Source organism: Grammomys surdaster, unplaced genomic scaffold (genome assembly GCF_004785775.1).
Source record: "Grammomys surdaster isolate TR1022 unplaced genomic scaffold, NIH_TR_1.0 169, whole genome shotgun sequence".
NCBI classification, from domain to species: Eukaryota; Metazoa; Chordata; class Mammalia; order Rodentia; family Muridae; genus Grammomys; species Grammomys surdaster.
Window position 1 is genome coordinate 7,935,007 of NW_021604617.1, and position 21,945 is coordinate 7,956,951.

The 21,945-nt window shown below is 51.3% G+C and overlaps 2 protein-coding genes across 2 annotated transcripts in view; both read right to left on the minus strand.

The window, feature by feature from the left end:
• Positions 1-11,058, minus strand: part of Tfeb (transcription factor EB) — a 56,160-nt gene extending 45,102 nt beyond the window's left edge. The window contains exon 1 of the mRNA XM_028766538.1: positions 10,779-11,058. The gene's annotated coding sequence lies outside the window, so the exon portion shown is untranslated. The remainder of the gene's footprint in view (positions 1-10,778) is intronic.
• A 2,402-nt stretch (positions 11,059-13,460) lies between these two features.
• Positions 13,461-21,119, minus strand: Pgc (progastricsin). The gene is made up of 9 exons (XM_028766540.1): positions 20,999-21,119; positions 18,855-19,014; positions 18,352-18,469; positions 17,437-17,555; positions 16,823-17,022; positions 15,368-15,487; positions 14,717-14,867; positions 14,056-14,154; positions 13,461-13,741 (listed from the first exon to the last, which is right to left on the minus strand). Exons 1-9 carry the CDS (start codon positions 21,058-21,060, stop codon positions 13,589-13,591), a joined length of 1,182 nt encoding a protein of 393 aa, XP_028622373.1. The 5' UTR covers positions 21,061-21,119; the 3' UTR covers positions 13,461-13,588.
• Positions 21,120-21,945: the final 826 nt, after the last annotated feature.

A 21,945-nucleotide genomic window follows, 5' to 3' on the forward strand; every position in this document is an offset into this window, starting at 1 on the left:
CAATTCCTGGAAGTTGTCCTCTGACCCCTTCCCCCAGAAGCGCCATGGCTACACACACACACACACACATGGTTATAAGTAAATATTATTTTTAGTAAATAAATATAATTTTTTTTTTTTTTGGTTTTTCGAGACAGGGTTTCTCTGTGTAGCCCTGGCTGTCCTGGAACTCACTCTGTAGACCAGGCCGGCCTCGAACTCAGAAATTCGCCTGCCTCTGCCTCCCAAGTGCTGGGATTAAAGGCGTGTGCCACCACTGCCCAGCATAAATATAATTTTTAAAGTAACATAAATAAATAGCCCAGAACCTCCTAGGTGAAATGACCTCCCATAGGGGTCTTTCTAGTCTCTTTCTGAGCAGAGAAAGGGATAGTTCTTTCTTTTTTTTAAAGATTTATTTATTTATTTTACGTATTTGAGTACACTGTATCTGTCTTCAGATGCTCCAGAAAAGGGCTTCAGATCCCATTAAAGATGATTGTGAGCCATCATGTGGTTGCTGGGAATTGAACTCAGGACCTCTGGAAGAGCAGTCAGTGCTCTTAACGGCTAAGCCATCTCTCCAGCCCAAGAACTATTTCTTGTATGTGTGTTTTATGCTTACTGCTAGTGTGCAATGTGATTTAGGGGCAGGTGAGATGATTCCCAGATGCACGTGCCTGCTGTGCTGGCCTGACGGCGTGAGTGTGAGTCCTAGAACCCACACAGAGGTGGAAGGAGAGAACTCCAAAGTTGTCCATCCTCTCCTGGGCATGGCGGCACACACCTTTAAACCCAGCACTCAGGAGGCAGAAGCAAGTGGATCTCTGTGAGTTTAAAGCCAGACTGATCTTTCATCATGAGTTCTAGGGCAGCCAGGGCTATGTAGAGAGACCATGTCTAAAACAAAACAAATGTCTTCTGACCTCCACATGCATGCCCTGGCATGTGCCCTCTCTCATCATACACAACAGGAATAGGGCGCAGTGATCAATACTTGCCCTGTGGCCCTGTATGAAGTAAGCCTTAAGGTGACAGGAGTTTGATGGCCTCATCCCAACAATGTCCCAGGTCACCAATAACACTCAGCAGCTTCAGCCTGGGCCACAAGTTCAGATGACCCTGTGCCCAAAGCTGGCACTCACTCACCTCGCTCCGCCTTATGTAGACAGCATGGATTTCTTAACACTTGTCCCAGACTGGGACCAAAAATCAGATGGCTAAACAGTGCTGAGTTTCCTGGGATGCTCAAATGTGGGTGTGGTTGTAGTGTCCCCTAAGGGTTGAAATTTAATCTCCATTACTCAAAGTGGGGGTTAGGATGCTGGAAATACAATCTGAAGCTCGGAGGTAGGGCCCAGGAAGTGGTCGGAACTGGGTAACATCATCGTGATGGAGTCCCTATGACTGAGGCCTTTTTAAGGCAGCCATTGACCTAAAGACCACGGGTTGTATACCTAGAACCCACATCAAAAGCCAGGCATGGCGGCATGTGCCTATAATCTCGGTGCTGAGTGAGCAGAGACAGGCAGATCCCCCAGCCATCCCCTAAACGAATTAATAAGCATGAGGTTCAAGGAGACGGTGCTTCAAAAGTACATAAATAAGCTGTGTGGTGGTGGTGCACACACCTTTAACCCCAGCACTCGGGAGACAGAAGCAGGCAGACCTTTGAGGCCAGCCTTGTCTACAGAGGGATTTATAGAACAGCCAGGGCTGTTACACGGAGATACACTGTCTCAAAAAAACAAAAAATTAAAATAAACAAACAAACAAATTAATTAATTAATTAATTAAATAAACGTGTTGAGCAATGAAGGGCACACAATGCTGATGTTTGGCTTACACACACACAAATGCACACACAACACACACATGCATACATACTCACCTGCACACACACACACACGTACATATATACATACACACATGCATACATACACACTGCACACACATATACACACATGCATACATACACATACATACATACATGCACACACATACACTCATACATATACATACATATATGTACATGCACATATTACACATATATACATACCAATACACACGTCACATACATACATACACACGTATATACACACACACAAACACACACACATATATAAACACACATATACACACATACACTACCATATGCATACATACCACATCCATACTAAAAAGCATAAGCACCATACCCACGTCACAACCCCCTTCACCCTCTTCTCAACACAAGGTCAGAAGGGTCACATCAGATGTGGTCCCTTGCCTTCAACACAAACTGAGTTAAAACCAAGCCCTATTTCTTTATAGGGTTATTGATTCTCAGTGTTCTGTTATAGTAACTCAAAACAAACTAACACATGGAAGTCTGGGGCAGAAATGGTGCCACACAACTCAGAAGAGTCCTGGCCTTGGAGATCTGCCTTGAAAGATGACACCAGCCAAAGAAGTCCAAACAATCTAGGAGGACACCACTAGGAACACTGGGTTCATTTGAAAACTTGTGTGATCCCAGAACTCAGGAGGCAGAGGCAAGAGGATACAACATTGAGACCAGCCTGAGATTTTTTTTTTTTTTTTTTTTTTTTTTTTGGTTTTTCGAGACAGGGTTTCTCTGTACCAGCCTGAGATTTACATAGTGAGACATTATCTCAAAAATAAGTAAAATAGGGGCTGGAGAGATGGCTCAGCAGTTAAGAGCACTGACCTCACTTCCAGAGGTCCTGAGTTCCCAGCAACCACATGATGGCTCTCAACCATCTGTAATGGGACCTGATACCTTCTTCTGGCACACAGGTGTACACGTAGATACAGCATTCATACATTTAAATAAGTAAATAAATATTTATTTAAAATGTAAGTAAATACATTTTAAATAAAATGTAAAAATGGAGAAATGGCTTGCTGGAGAAATGGCTTGCTCTTGCAGAGGACATGGTTGTCAGGACCCACATGGCGGCTCACAACCATCTGTAACTCCAGTTCCAGGGGATCCGACACCCTCTTCTGGCCTCCACAGGTATTGTATGCATGTGATGTTCGAGCATGTCAGGCTAAACACCTATACACATAAAAATGAAAAAAAGAATTTAAAGAAAAATAAACAAGCAAATAAAATAGGGCTGGAGAAATGACTCTGTGGTTAAGGGTACCTATTGCTTTTCCAAAGAACCTGAGTTTGGTTTCCAGCACAGACGCTCCCAACTACCTGTAATTCTAACTCCAGGGGCCTGATGCCCTCTCCTGGCCTCAATGGGTAACTGCACGCATGAGCATATATACTATATAGACACATAACTTAAGATAAAATAATAAAAAAATACTGGCTGTGAGGATGGTTCGATAAATATTCAATCACAAGGGCCTATGTCCAATCTCTACAGCCCGTGTAAAACTGTGGGATGCGGTAGCACATATATATAATCCCAGAGCTAGAGGGACAAGAGACGGATCACTGGATCACCAAGGTACACTGGCTAGCCAATCTCCCTAAGAGGTGAGCTCCAGACCAAAGAAAGTCCCTGTCTGAAAGAAGGTGGACAATGTTCCTGAGTATGACACCCAAGGCTGATCTCTGGTCTCTGCACACATGAACACACCTGCGCGGACACACATGAACACATGCACATTAAAAAAAAATCCTTACTTTTAAAAAGTAAAATTGCAACCCTCAGAATCCTGTGGAACTACTTAAGCATGAAATGTGAAGCAGGGCCGCGACAGCTGATACGGTGCAGTCCCAGTAGGGACGTCGCAGGCAGGCTTGGTGGAGGAGCGGTTGTCCTAGACTCCAGGGCCTAGAGAAAGGGCGTGGGAACCAGCAGAGCTTTGCTTTCATACCGAGGCCCAAGCCACGCCCCCCGAGACCAGAAGGCAGGGATAGTGTGTAAGGGCTCCCAGGTGATTAGAATCGCCAGCCAGGCCTGTCAGGAGATGGAAGAGTCCAGTGGTCTCCTTGAAAGCTATGACTACATTTAGAGAAAACTTTGGAGGGAGAAAGCAAGGAAGCCGGGAAGGCAGAAGGCACTTGAAGGAAGAAAGGCTGAAAATCCGAGCATCCGGACCACCGCTTTCTACGCAGGCATGGGGTCCGCAGGCGTTCTGGATTCTCTTCCATAGCATCAAACCCTACTTTGGGACTCCCACTGTATCGTAACTATCCACAAGGAGGAATGTCCCCCAGCAAAACTGGGCAAGGCACAGCACTGGCCAGACTCCTTTCTCTTCCTTATTCATCCAGTTAAGACCAGGATCACGGTGGAGTGGAGCTCAGAGGTCTGGCACTCACTTATCTAGCATGCGCGAGGCTCTAGGTTGAATGCCATGCACGAGGCTCTAGGTTTGATACCCAGAAGGGAAAGTATATTTATGATTTTATATATACACACACACACACTACGCACGAAACGACAATGACCCTGATCATCTGCCTCTCTGGGCTGTCCTCTGATCTCACTCGCTGCCAACCCACTGCACAGCAAAGCATTTCCTGTGGCTGAGATAAGTCTCGGTTCTTCCCTATCTCTGGGATGTTATCTCTGCCTTCAGCAACATTCCAGCAGCCAAGAGGATCAGTGTCTCGGTGCAGAGTGGAAGAGGGGGCAGGCAAGAGAGGGAAGGGACGAGCCATGCCAAGGAAAGGGGAGGCAGAACGACGTTCCACAGGGAAATTCAAGGGGTAGAGACACTCACTGTTAACTAGGTGGCGCCAAGTCCCCTGCTCTACCTAGTTAACAGAGGAGAACAAGCCAGGATTGGGAGACCGGGTTACAGAGTGGAGCAGGACTGTGGCCAGAGCTGCAAAAACCCTTGGATACACACACACACACACACACACACACACGCGTGCACATGCATGTAGGGGCCAGAAGAGGGTGATCTATTCCCTGGAACTGGAGTAAGAGACGGTTGTGAGCCACTGTGTGTGTGTGCTGGGAACTGGGTATGCTAAAGAGTAGCTAGTGCTCTCAATGGCCTGGAGGGTGGGGGATTTAGGGGAGGGGGTTGTTGGAGTTGGAGGTTATTATTATTATTTCATACAATACATCCCAGCTGCAGTTTCTCCTCACTCCAGACCCTCTCCACACACCCTGTCACCACCCACCTTCTCTCTCTTCTACATCTCCTCCTCCTCCATTTCCCTGCAGAAAAGAATAGACTTCCCAGGGCTGGAGAGATGGCTCAGTGGTTAAGAGGACTGGTTGCTCTTCCAGAAGCCCTGGGTTCAATTCCCAACACCCATACAGCAGCTCACAACAGTCTGTAACTACACTTCCACAGGCTCCAACACCCTCACACAGACATACGAGCCATATGTGCAGGCAAAACACACATGCACATACAACAAAAATAAATAAATCATTTTAAAAAAAAACAACAGACCTCCTAGGGGTCTTAACCAAACACAGCATAACAAGTTACAAAAAGACTAGATATCAAGGCTTGCCGAGCAACCCAGTAGGAGGAAAAGGGTCCCAAAGCAGGCCAAAGAGTCAGAGACACCCCCACCACCCCACTGTTAGGAATCCTACAAGAACACCAAGCTAAAAAATGCAGAGGATACAGCTCAGACCCATACAGGCTCCATGATTGTCAGTTCAGTCCCTGTGAGCCCCTGTGAGTCCCAGTCCGTTGATTCTGTGAGCCATGTTATCCCGATGTCCTCGACCCCTCTGGATCCTACAATCCTTCCTCCCACTCTTCCACAGCTTGAAAGTGTTATATTTTAAGGTGTTAGATACGTATGGTGGCCTGTTGGAACCCTCAGCTTTTTTTTAAAGATATATTTATTTTATGTACATGAGTGCACTGTCGCTGTCTTCAGACATACCAGAAGAGGGCATCAGATCCCATTATAGATGGTTGTGAGCCGCCATGTGGTTGCTGGGAATTGAACTCAGGACCTCTGGAAGAGCAGTCAATGCTTTTAAACGCTGAGCCATCTCTCCAGCCCCACCGTCACCTTTTTTAAAATGTATGTGCATGTGTATATAACTTTGGTAGAGGGTGGGGCAGAGTATGCACGCCCGTGGAAGCTACAGGAGGGTATCAGACCCCTGGGACTGAAAATACTGTGAGCTGCCCAGCAGGGGTGCTCAGAACCCAGTCCTCTGGGAGAGTAGCAAGTGCTCTAACCACTGGGCCATCTCTCCAAACCCACTTACTGATTTCCCTTTTAAAGACAGGCTCCCATGTTTCTCACGCTGACCTCAAACTCTCTATTATAGCAGAGGATGGCCTTGAACTTCTGATCTTCCTGCCTCTACTTCTCCAGTGTTGAGACACCGCGCCCACCGTATTTGGAACTGGGGATCAGACCCAGGGCCTCCTGCATGCCAGGCACGTACTCTATCAACCCCACCACATGTGTATCCCCAGCCTTCCACGGTTCTCTCTTCTTCCTGGAGCACTCCAGGCCTGTCTCTCATTTAAACATGCAAAATGACAAGATAAAAGGGCTACAGGAGTCGAGTGTGTGTTTGTTATTCTAGTACTCTGTGTTTTCCGGGCAACCACGCATTTGGCCCTTGCTCTAGGTAGGGCTGATAGACTGTACATTTCTTAGTCATGGAAACAGAGGCACTGGTTGCTAAACAGCCTGCCCAGGATCCCATGGTGGTAAGTAGTAGTGTTAGGACTCTGAGACAGGCAACCTGGCCCCAGAGCCCGTAGTCCCATTCACCCAGACGCAGTTACACTCAGTACAGTGCTAAATACATGGCATCTAGGGTTAAATCCCGACGAAGCGGGACACATGAGCCAGCCTTGATTCCAGGGACTCCATCAGTCCCCAGGTCTTCTACCACCCACACCCTCCTGTTCTGAAGCCTACTGTCCTGGTGCCTGAGGCAGAGACCTGTAGTAGGTCTTTGTTGGAGGGGACCCCACCGATGACTAGTGTTTAGGCAAAGGGAAACTGAGCAAAGTCAACACAGATAATTGGAGATGGTATGGGGTCTCTGGATCCTGGTCCTGTGACCCGGTGACTTTCTCAACCAGAGCTCTCACTGCCTTTCTCCCACATCTGATGAAACTATGAGGGCGTCCTGTGGCTTAAAGGGCGGGTTGTCCATGGCCAAAGCCACATACTCAGAAAGCTGTCAGAACCTAAGTCCTTACAGGACCAGATCTCCCAGTGGTCCTCTGGGAACCTGGCTAAGAAACTCTGAAAGAGGCCAGGAGACAAGTGTAGCCCTAGAGCATAAGACCCTGGGCAGCAAAAATAAGGTCCCCAAACTACCTACTATACCCTCATTTATATATATATATATTATAAATTGTTTTTATTTTTTTAATTTTTATTTTATGTGTGTTAGTGTTTGCTTGGATGTATGTCTGTATAGCAAGTGTGTACAGTTCCCGAGGAGGCTAGAAGAAGAATCCAATCCCACAGGACTGGAGTTGTGAGCTGCCATGTGGATGCCCGGAATCGAAATTCAGTCCCTCTAGAGGAGCAGCCAGTGCTCTTAGCTGCGGCTCGCTGCTCTCTCCCCACAGCTTCCCACCACCAACACACATGCCACCTAAAGGATAACTTCTGGGAGCGAGGGCTCAGTGGATAGGAGCCCTTGCTGGTCCTCCAGAGGACAGGCTCAGTTCCCAGCACCATGTACCAGCGTACAATCGCCTGTAACTCCAGCGCCGGGAGATCTAGCGCCCTCTTCTGGACTCCATAGGCACCACACTCCATGCACACAACCTTGTACAAACACACATAAATTAAAATAACTAAAAAACAACAACAACAACAAAAAAAACACTTCTGGCCAACACTGATGTGGTTTTCTTCAGGAATTACGGGGATGTGGATGTTGGAATCAGTTGGGCTGGGCTTAGAACCCCAGCCCTCTGCTTCCAGGCTGTGTGGTTTCCAACAATGTACTTAACTTCTCTGAATCAGTATAATGAAACAATAATTCCTACCCGTAGACGCAAAGAGACAGGCTCTGTGCTGGCGGCTGGTGTTTGCGGCTCGGTTTTATTACAGTCCTGCTCTAGAAGAATTAATATTCTAATGAATACAGCTTTGTGTCCTCGTGACTCTATCAGAAACACCCATCTACACACTCGCCCACAATTGATCCACATGGAAGGCTTGATCCCACAGTTGCACACCCACTACACAAACTCCACACGTACTCACCAGATACCTGGCCTTCTCTGCCCTCAATCCCCACAGCAGCCTAACAGGTGGCTTCACAGCACGTGCACAGAGGCTGGCTGTATCCTGCGACAAGGGAGACTTCTGGAAGCTCTGAGAATCTGAGCGCCCAACCCCCACCTCCCCACTAGAGGAGGCCAACTCAATTCCCACTGTCATTGCTATGGCAGCCCCATGCTGGGCCCCAAGTGTCCCCTGCCCTCCATCCCTAGGACAAAGGCTCAACCTGGCTCTCCTGCCAGCTGTGGTTGGGGAAACCCCTGCTGCTTGCAAAAACCAACTTGACTTTGAAAAGGAAGAGACAGAAGCCAGGGGGAAGGGTGGCTGGGCCACTCCCTGTGGGGGCAGGTGCTAAGTAACTCTATAAACCCTGGCTAACGACGCAATTACAGCCATAAACAGAGCCCAGGAGGGACCAGGGCCAGAAGCCAGACCCTCAAAGGGCAGCCAGGCAAGGGGTGGGTCCCCCTCCCACCTACTTCCCAGCATCCAGGAAATGGGGTGGGGGCGGAGGGCGGCTCGCTGCTGATGGGATGGGCGGGCACTGGACACCCCAGCGGTACTTGAATGAACTCTTGCCTTCTCTGGCCCACTCCCTGCCCACCTCTGACTGAGTCACCAGGCCATCAGTCCTAAAATGCACAGTTGGCTCTCTGTGGATTCAATGTTCACCTCAGTTGTCCCTTGCCTCATTCCACGGGGCCTGGAACCAAGAGATTTGGGTCTCCACTGAGTTCCACCTCCTAGGTGGCCAGAGAATCAGCACTCAGCTGTAACGGGCCCGGTAACGTGTAAGCAATATCGGCTCCTCTCACAGAGGAGAGAACCCCCAAACAGGCCTGCCTGCCCTTCATCACACGCTCTGCTTCGCGGCTCTCCCGTTTCTAGGAGGCGAGCTGAAACAAGAGAACCAAATGAGCCGAGAGAAACTGAGGCACACACAGTAAAGGCTGCAGAGGCATCCCCCACCCCCTTCTACCGCCTCTCCTGGCTGGCGGGTAACTACGGCTGGCTCATTTTCTCCAGACTGGGAGCTGCCCGAGGGCAGAGCCTGGGGGGAATGGCGACTGGCTCCCCGGCGGGGAACCGAGCAGCTCGGGAGGGAACCACCAAGCCAGGCCTCCGCGTTCGGATCTGCCAGCATCTGCACCTGGCCGCCGTAGAGGAAACTGGAGCTCCGTCCCCACCTCACCCCCCAACAGCCAGAGTGCCTAGTCTGGGCCAGCGGAATCCCGGCCAGGGTGGGTGTAGGGGTCTCAGGCCACGTCCTTCCCCGCTTCATCAAGCGCCCCACCCCTCATTTCGGGTCCGGGAAAGTGGAGCCCACACTTCCCCAGCGAACAGAGCGCTCAAGTTTAGTCCTGCAACTGTCACACTGAACGGTCTCCTGGAAGACAGGCGAGAACTGACGCAGGTTGGGGAAGGACATCGCGGTGAGGGGCAGGCGCAGAATGGAGGGCGGGGGCCCGGGGTAGCGCTGCTGCAGACCAGCCCCACCCGGGCGGGCGCCCTCCCTTCCTCCCCAGGGCGCGGGGCTGGGGCGCGCCAGGCGGCTGCGGCGCGAACCTGCTCGCGCAGCCCCGAGCAGCTCCGGGCAGCGGTGCGTGAAGCCAGAACCCAGAGCACAGCGGGGGCCGAGGGCGGGGGCCCAGGTGGCATCCGCCAGCTCGCTTCCAGGAGGCGCAGGGCGGAAGAGGCGACGGGGTCCGGAGTTGGGGGTGGGGAGACGAAGGTATTGACCTGGCGGGGCGGGCTAGCCTGGGGTTGGACAGTGCGAGCGAGTGTGGGGGTAGACAGGGAAAGGGAGGGGGCGTATTTTCCGGAATTAAGGACCAAGAGGGTGGCTCAGGGAGGAGGGCAGACGACTCGGAGCTCAAGGAAGCAGAAAGCAAGGTGCACAGAGGGTGCTACCCCGAGTTGGGTTTCCCTAGGGTGCTGGGATAGTTCAAGAGAAGTTTGCCAGACACATCAGGGGCTGAAACCAGAGGTGTCTTCTGCGAGAGATTCAGGAGACAAATCAGGGAGGGAGGAAAGGATGGGACGTCCACACTCCCCCCACTCCGGACACAGACAGCCCAGCCCACGGGGCGTGGCGCCTCTCCGGCCCTCCCACTCCGCGCGACCATCCAGGCTGGGCCAGGCCCCGCCGGCCTTGGTGCCTGCACACCTCCCCGGGCCTTGGACTCCCTCCCCCGAGTTCCCCCCTCCCCGCAGCCTCCGTTGTATGGGGGAGGGGGAGCGAGCTCAGGGCCCGGGAGTCCCTCAAAACTTCTCGCAAGTTCACTCCTGTACCTCCCGCCCCAGCTCCGCTCAGCTTCCCCGGGCCAGGAAGGCCCGTGCCCGCCCCGGCCACTCCCGCCCCGGTTACATAAGGTCGCGGGGAGGCGGCCCCCGGCCCGGCCCGAAGGGAGGGGCCCGAGGGGCTCCCCGGCTGGCGAGCCGCATCGCTCGGGCCACGCGCCGGGTACCCAGGGCTGCACCGGCTGCGGGTGGGTCGGCGGCGCAGCGCACCCTGTCCGGCTCCAGTCTGTACCCCCCTCCTACCCCCCACCTGTCTCAGGCACCCAGAGGATGGTTAGCGCGGCGCCGGCGTTCCTCAGCCCCCCTGCACCCCTTGCCCCCTAGTCCCGCTCACCTCGCTCTGAAGGTCAATCTGTCCGCCGCCGGCGCCCTGAGGTTCCGGCAACTTGTCCCAAGTTCGGGTGCCCGGCCCCCGAGCTTCGCCCGCCGCCCGCTGTCGGGCTCCTCGGGCTACGCGCCACCAGCCAGGCCCGCCCCGTCCGCCCTTCCCGCCGCCGTCGGCGCCGTCGCCGTTCTCTGCGTCCCGCCCGCAGCTGCCGCCTCCGCTGTCACCTAGCCCCGCGCCCGGCGCTTGGGCTCCGGCTGTCACTCCGCGCCCACTTCCCGCTGCGCCCGGCAGAGGGCAGCACCCGCCCCTCCTGTGGACCGCCCCCCGTAGGCCTACCGCGGAACCCGCTGGGAAATGTAGTCCCCGTCGCAGCCGCGAAGGGGTCGTCGGGATTTGCAGTTCCATCCTGTCGGCCGAGCTTCCCCAGGAGTCAACTTTTAACTTTAAACGTTTGTCTTTTTTCCCTTTTCAGATTTTTCTCTCTCTTTTCTGTCAATGATGTCCCGTGATAGGATTTACTACATTATTACATCTTGTGAAAGGACCAATAGCAAGCTGCTTTTTCAGGAATGTGAGAAAAATATAAGATCCCAAGTGGTCCCTCCTGGTTTGTGTTAAAGGTGGTGTAACAGGAGACACGCCCATAACTGCCAGCAGCAGCCTGAGGAGTTACCTTATCCTTTAGGAACTTTCACTTGGGAAAATTTTTGATTTCTTTGTTAAATAATAATAATATTATTGTTGTTGTTGTTGTTCTATTAATTATTATTTCAGGACAAGCCAGTATGAAGCAGAGCTGTAGTTTATTAAATATATTTATATAATATATATTTATACAAATACATATATATAATATATATATATATACACATATATATATTTGGTTCTTCAAGACAGGATTTCTTTGTGTAGCCTTGGCTGTCCTGCAACTAGCTCTGTAGACAGGCTGGCCTTGAACTCACAGAGATCCACCTGCCTCTCAACTACTGGGATTAAGTGTGTGCCACTACCGCCTGGATTAAATATATATTTTTTTAATGTAGATTTAAAACACAGAGATTAAAAGAAAGTTGAAATTAGGGAGAGTGTAGGCTTACCAGAGAAACTGGGCAAAGGCTCCTCATTGTCTTTTATGATAGCCATATTTTTGTTTTGGTGAGTTCTGCAAGTTATCTTCAAAGGACTGCTGAGAAACTTAAGATCACAGGATGTTTCCTGGGGTGTACCTGATACTGTTGTAATTGATTAGGTAAAAGGTTATAAAAGAAAGTTAGGATATCTTAACTGTAATCAAAACAGTTCTTTTTGTGAGATTTCCAGACAATGCCTGGTAGAGCGCTGAGGCCACACTCCATACCTCACATGCCTGGGATTTAAACCTGGTTTGTTGTTATTTTTAACCATTGTTTTGTTGTGTTGAGACAGACTCACCCACTAACTCTTGCTGGCCCAGAATTCATTAGTTGTTTATGCCGTCCTCAATCTAACTGAGATCTGCCTGCCTCTGCTTTCTGAGAATGCTGGAGTCTGAGGCGTGTGTCACCGTTCCCGACTTGTTATTCAGACACGCCCAATGGAATTCCCTCTGTGTTTGCATGCTTTGTGGTCAACAGTCACTGTGCTAGGAGTCGTGATTCTCGGCTCAGAGTTTTCACTGTCTACCCTGTCTCGGTTTGGAATGGGGTACCATGGCATGGATTCTGCCCTTTTGTGTAAGAGAAGTTGGACCTGCAACAGCTCTGACATTTTACTGCTCAGAATTCCCGTCTTCTGCCGTGTCTGTCCCTCCTGCTGGAAGCTTCAGGCACTAGGGTACGGCTTAGCTTGTGGTCCTTCTTTTGCTTCATCTGTTCTCCCACCACCTCCTTCTCTTCCTGCCTCCTGCCCTTTTCTTCCTTCTTGCTCTTTCTTTTCTTCCCTCTTCTCTTGCTCCTCCTCCCCCAATCATGTGACCCCAGATTTCTGGGGCTTTCTAAGACACTCCTACGGATGAAATCTAGAGCAACAGTCCTCTCATTGAGCTGGTTAGAGAACGCCTGGGAAAGAGCTGGCCCTGCAGTCCACAGCCGAGGGACAGCCCTCTTTCCAACACATGTCCTGGGACTTAGCAAACTGGGTAAAAATATAGTCATCCCAACTCAGTGTCGCCCATGTGCACACAGCTTTCCTAGAAAGAGCATCTTGCTTCCTCAAGGATTCACGGCTGTTAGAAACGAACATGCGTACAGCATCCTTCGGAAAACTCTAGTCAAAAATCAGTTCAAAGTTGAAGAGACAAACTCTTCGATCTGTGTCATGTTGCCCCCTGATACGCCGCTAGTGGGCATTCCTGTGGCCTTGAGGCCCTTGGGAAAGTTTGGGGACGCTCAACAGAGTATTCTCCCTTTGCCCGGCATGCACGAGCCCCGACCCCCGTTGCCAGTTTTATCTCTTCAGAGGGACTCTGTGAATAGGTCCCAAGCACTGAAGCGTACAGTCCTATCTCCAAGCCTGGCTTCAACCTCCATTTCACTTGGCATCTGAGTGACCCACCGGGAAACCATGTGGCCACTAAGGTCAGTCCAAGTGGAACTTACCCTGTCTCTCACTCTCACAGTTCCCGAGACCCAGGAATCTGACAAGTCACAACATTGCCCAGTTCCCCCACCCCACACACCCTACACACAGATGACACAACAAGCAGGCTGGTCAATATGGAGGACTATTTATTATTAGGGAAAGTCTAGGGTCCAGAAAGGGAAAGCAGGATACAGAGAGGAGGGGCAGAGGGGGCAGGCTGAGAGGAAGAAGGGCACAGGGGTGTCTAGATAGTAAGTCTAGACAGAAGGGGCAAAGCCCACCCTATTGTTGCCCATGTCGAAGACAGCATAGTAAGACCTGAGGAAGACATCCCCAAGGATCCAGAGGGGCTGGCCACTCTCAGAGGTCAGAGACATGCTCTCAAGACCCACCATGCAGATGCCTTCATCCTGTTCAACAGAAAGACAAGATTCACCCATTTATTTACCTGTGGACTGAACTTCAGCCCTTGAATTAGCAGAAAGACTATCCGAAGAGCTCATTGGACAGCTGACCCTCCATAACAAGGACTGCTGAGCAACGGTTCAAAGGGGTGGAAGGTTCCTTCCGCCACAGCTACCCCTCCCCCACATTCCAGGCCTGCAGCAGGTCAGCCTGGTAGTTAAGCTTTGAAGACAGACCAACTTGGGTACGAACCTTCGTGTAACTTTCCCAGACCCAACACCAAGTCCTGGAAGCCCTGCCCAGAGGAATGAGAACTTACCTCAATGATGTAGGAAGAGGGTGACAGGGGGAACTCAACACCATTGAGGACAAAACTGAGGGTAGGCAGACTACTGATGCTGTCACAGCTCACAAAATACTGCAGAGAGGAACATCTCTCTCAGAAGACTGCACGTCACACCCACCACCCGGACGATCTACACCCTAGGCCCGCACCCACAGTCTGCTTTGGACCAGAAGGCACAGCGTTAAGGGAAACCTGACTGACAAAACGTTCAGTATTCAGCATCCAAGGAAACCTGAGGAACCCACTAAGCTAAAGCTTTGCTCCTGACCGAATTTCTGCTCTGAGAGACTGAATGGCTGCCCTCCCTCAGCTAACACCCTTTAACATACAGAGCTGTAGATGCAGTGTCTGCCCAGAATCCATGAGAATGGCCTCAGTAGTAGGCAAACTTTCCTCTGGGTTTAGGACTGAGAGGAATAGGAGAGCAGGTGGACGTAAGGAGGGTGTGGGTTACAGAACTGTCCCTTGTCACTCATTTGTGTGTCCCCATCTTCTAGTTATTTCCCTCCAGTCTTAAAGTCCAGACAGTGTTCAATCCATATTTTCAAGGTGACTTTGGCTCAGAAAAAACTCTTGCTTTGCTATAGTACCAGGGCCCACTACCCCGAGGAAGGGAGCCCCTTCCCAGACTCACCTCGCCGTACTCTGATTCCTCGGCTCCTATGGTCTGCAGAAGTTCACTCAGGTACTCGGCAGGCATGACAAGCAGAGAGGTGCCTGTGTCTACAATGCCTTGGCAGCCAGAGGAGGAGCACCAGCCAGAGGCCTGGTCGTCAACAAGGAAGCTGAAAGGCAAGAAGACAGCAGCCTCAGTCCCCACCTGATGGAGGAGGTCAGGGGGACTTCCCACCACAGTGGCATGGGTGGCTGCATAAAGAGGCCAAGTTGTTCTTAAAGGAAGGTAAGGGCCACCTCCATCATGCTAGAGCCTATTCGAGGCCATCTGTATGGCCACTGAACCTAATTCCAAATTCTCAAGGAAGGCTCTAGACACACTGAAAGAGAGCTGCTGGCTGTCGCAAGGATGGAAAAACACTCTGTTTCTAAGCTATAGCATTGGACTACAGGGCCCTCCCTCATGTCTGAGATCCTAAGTGCTGACTATCCCGATGTGGCCTCACCCCCTCTTCTCCAGAGTTAGCTGGGCTTCCAGGCTGCAGCATGGGAGGCTGTGATTTGGAGGTTTTCTCCCACCCAACCCCTACCAGCAGTGCCTGGATGGGTGGATGGTTTATAATGTCTGAGGTACAAGGTGACACTCCCTGAGGCCCGTCCACAGACTCACTCGTCGATGGTTATCTGCCAGTAGAGCTCCTGAGTGACAGGAACCCAGGTGAGCTCTCCAGAGTAGAGGTTCTTGTCCACGCCTCCAAACACGATCTGTCCGCCGTTAGACCCCTGCTGGCTACAGAGGACAGAAGAATTCCAGTTAGCCATTTTCAGAGGAAAACACCTCTTTCCCTCACTTCACACGGGAGCTTCCTAAGAACAGGCTCTGACTCCCTCAGACTGGGGCTTCCTGAGAGCAGGCTCTCCCTCAGATTGGGGCTTCCTGAGGATAGTCTGTATTTCTTTCAGTCTGGGGCTCCTTGAAGATGGAATATGTTTCCCTCAGATGGGCTCCCTGTCTGGGCCTCTCAGAATCCTCAGTGCTTCAGACTCTGGAGTGAAGCTGTCCTTCAGAGTTCCAGCCCCCCTAGAAGGGGCAGCTCCTTTGTGAACCCCACCAGCTACGGCCCTGTCTTGCGCCTTTTACTTCGGGCAAAGGTGGAGCCCATGCAAGGCCAGGCTGCTCACATTTCTACTGGGATAGACAAGTGGGGCTTGGCTGGAGGGGGAGGAGAGACTGTTCTAGTAGCCTGAGAGCAGGGATGGATGGAGCTCCCAAAGGTGACGTGCGGTGATTATCAACAGGCAAAACGTAAGTCCACAGAGTTGGTGACAAAGTCAAAATCAGGTCCTTAAACCACAGAGTGTATGGACACTCTAGAAGGTAGCTAACTTGGAAGAAGAAAGAATGAGAGAGAGAGAGAGAGAGAGAGAGAGAGAGAGAGAGAGAGAGAAGAAAGAAAGTGTGAAGCCCAGCTGGCGCCGGCTCACGGCTCATGTCTGCTGGAAGGATAACCCCAGGTTAGAAGTCAGTCCTGGACCTCGCCCCATAGACTCCAGAACCAGCCGGAACAACAAGATCAAAGGAGCTGAAGTGAGATTACTACACAAAAGAGATTCGGAATGGAAAGTCTCCGCCAGAGTGGGACCTCAGTGGGGCGCCTGGGGGTGGACCCAGGAAGTGCTAGAGAGAGAGAGAAAGGCAGAGCCCCGGATTTGAGCAGGGGTGGGGTTAGAGGGTGTGATGGGGGAGTTTGTCACAGACTCCAAAGACAAAGAACAATTGTACGGACTGGCAGGATGGCTTAGCAGGTAAAGGTGACTGTGACCAAGCCTGACGAGCTGGGTTCCATCTTTGGGACCCGCACGATAAAAGGAGAGAACCGACTTCTGCCAGGTGACCTCTGACCTCTGACCTCTACGCGCTCACTGTGGAGTGCGTCCCAACCCCTGCTCTAATATAAATAAATAAATGTTGAAAAAAAATAGGAGCGGACAGGAAACAGATACGGGGTGGAGAGCGTAAAAGTCAGGAACTGGAGAGGAAGGCTGGGACAGGTATGGCTGAGGCCACCAACCCTCAAACTATTGAGTAGCAGAAGGACTGAGAGCTTGCTAAGCTGTTGTTTACCTGCCAAGGTAGACACCGAAGAGGGGCTGGGAGAGAGCGTCCTCCCCCAACATGCCCTGCAAGGCAGTGGTAGCACCTCCTGCAGACAGGCCGGGGTAGGCCAGGCCCATGATGCCATCAAATTGTGCGTAGACAAAATTGGTACCAGGCTCATTCTCGCTCAGGCCAAATTCCTGGTTGGGGACCTTAATGCTTTGGACCTGGGGATGGAGGTTAAAACACAGGATAGTGACTACCCAGACTGGTCCTCCCTCCTCCAGACCCTCTCCCCAGAGACGTCTTGTTCATCTTCACCCAAGTGCCCACCCCACCTTGATAAGTCTGGCAGGAGCCATATTGTCTTTCAAGAATCAGCACTAAGAGTATCGTCCCTGCTCCTGGCCCGCCCCTCTCTCCTCAGCAGAGCTTATGTTCCTGAAGGAAAATGGCCACAACCAAAGGGTTCTTGATGGCTTCCCTGACACGTAATGAGGCTCAGCAGGTGAATGGATGAGGTCTTGTGCAGACAACCCATCCTATGAACAGTGTTCCCATCACGTATCAGGGGCTTTGCCCTCATCAACGGCCCTCATCTTCCTCCCATCCCCCAGCCAGCAGCAGGGAACTTGACTCACAGTCAGAGTGTCATAGCCGAAGAAGCCGGTAAGGCTGCCGGTGCCGTACTGGAGGGAGAATGTCTGCCCTTCGGTGTAGTAGGTGGAGGACTTGCTGGGGTTGTAGCGGGTGTGTGTGACTGCAAGAGAGTCAGGACATAGAGGACAGCCTGGTGAGTGGAGGACTTGGTGTTCTCAAGCCCAGAGTGTGCCATTTCTCCTCAGCCTGTACTTTAAACTCCAGGAGGTTTTAGCACCCCCTACTCACTCCCTCTTAGGAAGGAATGGACCAAGCGTGCTTTCATCGCACGGCCTCCACCCCTTCAAGAAGCTGGCTGTACCAAGATCCTGAGTAGCATGAGATACAACCAAAGAGACACTCCTTGGACCAGGGGTAATAGGATTCCAAGGCTCTTCCGTGGACCAAAATAGTATTATAAAGGTAAATTCCATCTGCCTGCCCAAGCTACTGCAGAACAAGATCACATCCAGTATTGTTCCAACCAGTCCTTTAGATACACTTGATGAGTGTGTCTTTAGACACACTTGATGAGTGTGTCTTTAGACACACTTGATGAGTGTGTCTTTAGACACACTTGATGAGTGTGTCTTTAGACACATGGTGGGTGGTGAGGTTGGGTAGGGTGAATAGACGGTGGCATTAACTGTTGGAAACAGTAGCAATTGCCCAGGAGAAAAAGGGATACCATTGCCCCATGATCGGGATAGGTCGGATGGGGTAACATCTGGCATAGGTGTAGGTATGTATTGCCTAGCAAGAAAGGCAATGGAGCCACCTAGTTACAGAGCCAGCCTCTTGACATGGCTTGGACATGTCACATGACTGCAGACCACCGCCATCCTCTCCAGGAGTGGATTTCCTCCCAGCCTTCTTAGGAAGGTGTCTGTCCCCTTTGCCGCCCATCCAGCACTCACGGCAGGCCTCGCTCTGGCAGTAGACAGAAGACACCCACAGGTTGGAGGAGCCAGTGTCAAAGAGGACCAGGAAGTTCTGGGGTGGAGTCCCGATGCTGATCTCACCGTAGTAGGAAGCCTGGTAGGGCAGAGGATGTCACAGGATAAACGGCTCAGCTCTGAGCCATCCAAGGCCTCCCTCAGCAGCTCCAAAAGTAAGCGGAGAAGGACCTAGCTGCCGGCTGCCCTTCAGACCACACCAAAACCACACCAAAGCCACACCAAAGCCACTGGCCCAAGTCTTCCATTGAAACCTGCCCGAAACCACAAGAGATGCCCAGTCTGTGCCTGCCCCAGACAGCCACAAGGCCCTTTGTGCGCTCAGCTTCAAGGACAGAAAGGACTCCCTCCAGCTCACCCCAGGCTCTTCAAACAGTTGCCTATAGCAAATTGAAAGAAGGATGTGCACCCCAGGGCAGGAAGGCAGCAGAGACAGAGACGCCCTGGGGGATGTTAAGACTTACATCCATGTAGGCCATGGGCTCATAGAGTACGCTGTAGTCACCAAATTTGCCAAAGTGGTACTTCTGACCAGGGTCATACTTGTGGGTCTTCAGAAAGTCTTTAAGGACACCCTTTTCCTTCATGGTCTCACGAATACTCTTCATCCTCTTCAGGGGGACCCTGTGGAAGGCTGGATGTTAGGCCCTGGCCCTGCCTTCTTCTTCTTTCTTAACGCACTCCTTCCATACCTCTCTCTGTGTCTCCTGGGTCCACCAGTGTGCTGCAGCCTCTGCCAGTCTGCCCTGCGCATGCCCACTGAATCTCTGCCCCTGCGCATGCCCGCTGAATCTCTGCCCCCGGGCATGAATCTCTGTCTCCTCATCTCTCGTTCTCCACTTCTTTCTAGCTCTTTCCCCTTCATCTTTTTCTTCCCATTTCCTCCCTCGCCCGAATTCCTCCTTAAGATTCAGATATTAATCAACTTCAACTACATCCATCCTCACCCCACATGAAAGGCCTGCTGTCCGGGCCCCCTGCTCTACTACAGCCTGTAAGTCTTCCCCCAAGAACAAGAGGGTGACTTGGAGAATTGTTCTTGTTAGAATCAGTGTGTTTATGTTTTTGAGGCAGGGTCTCATGTATCTCCGGCTAGCCTCAAAGTTAATATGAATCAAAGAATGGCCTCTAACTTCTGATCCTTCTGCTTCTACCTAAGCATGTGCTACCACACCCAATTTATAGCGTCCTGGGGGTCAAAGCCAGAACGTCACACATGCTAGGCAACTATACTGCTACTTGAACCACATCCCAGCCCACACTACGACACTTTTTTAAAGGTGCCAGAGAAAGTAGGTTCACCCCAAAGAGCCCTTTCCTACAGGGTCCTCGGGCGCTGAGCACCAGCTGACGTGACAGAGCATGGAGTAAAGGAAATAGTTCTGGTCCTCCCTACTTATTAGTATTACGGCCCCGGGACATGACTGTACCTCTTGGGACAGTCCGTGGGGAAGTGGCTTAGGAGTTCCAGAGACAGAACTTAGAAGTCATGGCTTCCTTTAATCCCAGCACTTGGGAGGCAGAGGCAGGCAGATTTCTGAGTTCGAGGCCAGCCTAGTCTACAGAGTGAGTTCCAGGACAGCCAGGGCTACACAGAGAAGCCCGGTCTCGAAAAAGCAAAACAAAGTCATGGCTTCTGCCAATGTCACCGTAAGCGTGGTCTAAGTGAGCTGCCATTGCTCAAAGGTCTCTGCAGATCCGCCCACTTGCACCGCAACTTAGAATTCCTTTTCATTTATTCTTTTTCCATCTTAACGCCTCATTCTCGTAGGACTCTACGTTCCAGGATTTCTCTGCTTAACCCTCCGCGGGAGCCACACCATTCACCTCAACTGGGGTTGCACAGTGCAAGCTCACAGGAGGAGCTAGCTGGCCTTTCAACCAAGAAACTACCAGGTAGCAGGCCTGGTACGGGGACTCAACAGCAAAAGAGACTTGTTGCCAAGCCTGAAGAGTTGATGTAGTTCCTAGCACTGTATGGTAGAAGGAGGCCCTGACTCCTTCGATCTGTCCTCTGATGTCCATGTGTATTCAGTGGCACAGGTACACTTACCCCCCACCCAATGACCATATACAAAATTCATTTTAAAAAGAAAAATTTGAGTCATAATTGTTGTTTGGTTGTTTGTTTTTGTTTTTTGAGACAGGGTTTCTCTGTGTAGCCCTGGCTGTCCTGGAACTCACTTTGTAGACCAGGCTAGCCTCGAACTCTCGAACTCAGAAATCCACCTGCCTCTGCCTCCCAAATGCTGGGATTAAAGGCATTAGCTACCACTGCCCGACCCTTGAGTCATAATTTTAAAAAAAGAGAAATTATGAGCTATCAAAGTCTACAGATGCTCAAATCTATGGGTATTACTAATAACCTGCATGAATCCCCACACTACTTTAAAGTATCTGTAGGTCACTATTAATACCTATGAAGGGGTTGAAGGCATGGCTCAGTGGTTAAGAGCACTGTTTGCTTTCCCAGAAGAGCACGGTTCAAGTCTCAGCACCCACAACTTGTTGGAAGGCCCATCCCAGGGTATCTGACTCCTCCATAGGCCCTGGACTCCAGGTTCCCACTTCGAGGCTCTCCAAGCCTGAAGCCACTCTCCAGTCTCACCTGAGCAAAGATGCCTCCAAGAGCGGGAGGAGGCAGAGCAAGGCTACCACCATCCACTTCATGATGCCGATTTGCAATGGTCTCACAAGAAGAAATCACTTCGAGCTCGACCGTTGCGGTGGAGTGAAGATCTGAGCAGGACTCCTTGCTTTTATACACCCAGGGGCTAGCCCCGCCCCTGACTCCCAGCCCTGGGCAAGCACGACCCCCGCTCAAGCCTCGCCCCCGTCCCGCCCCAAGCCAAGATGTCCCTTGTACTCCGTGTATCAATAGTTTTTGTGTGTTTTTCCTTCTGGAGTGGGACCAGAACACTTTTCATCTTATTGACTTTTTAAATTCAAGCAGGGAAGGCCAGGAGGTAAAAGCGATAAGAGAACAAAGTACCCGCACAGTAGAGTGGCAAAGATTACGCCTCTGGGAATCAGAGTCGCAACATGGACGTTTGGGGTGAGGGCTTCAAGAAGGGGCCTGGGGCCTGGGACCTGACGGTTGGCTCCTCAAGCTTGGCACTAGTGATATTTGGAAGCAAATAATTCTTTGTTTCTGAGCATGGTCCTGTTCACTGTAGGGTACTAGCAATAACCCCATCTTTCCACTAAATGCTAAGAGCAGCCCCCCTCAACCCCCTGCCCCCACCCCAGGCTGTAGCCACCAAAATGTCTCCAGGTATTGTTGCTTTGCCCTTGGAGACAAGTCCTTGGGGAGCCACCTGGTCCACCAGCAGGCGACAGACTTGGAGGTCTGACTTAAGTCGTGTTTCCCAATCCCCCTTAAACTTCTGGAGCTGGGGTTCAGGGGGTCTGGAGGATAAGGGGCCAGGAAGCAGTCCAGTGGCTGTGGTCACAGTGGCAGCAGTCTGTGGTGGCAGTATTGATGCCGAGGCCAGGCTGGCAGATGACATCAGAATGGAGTGGTGGTTTGGAAGCTATCAGCATGAAGTCCTGTCT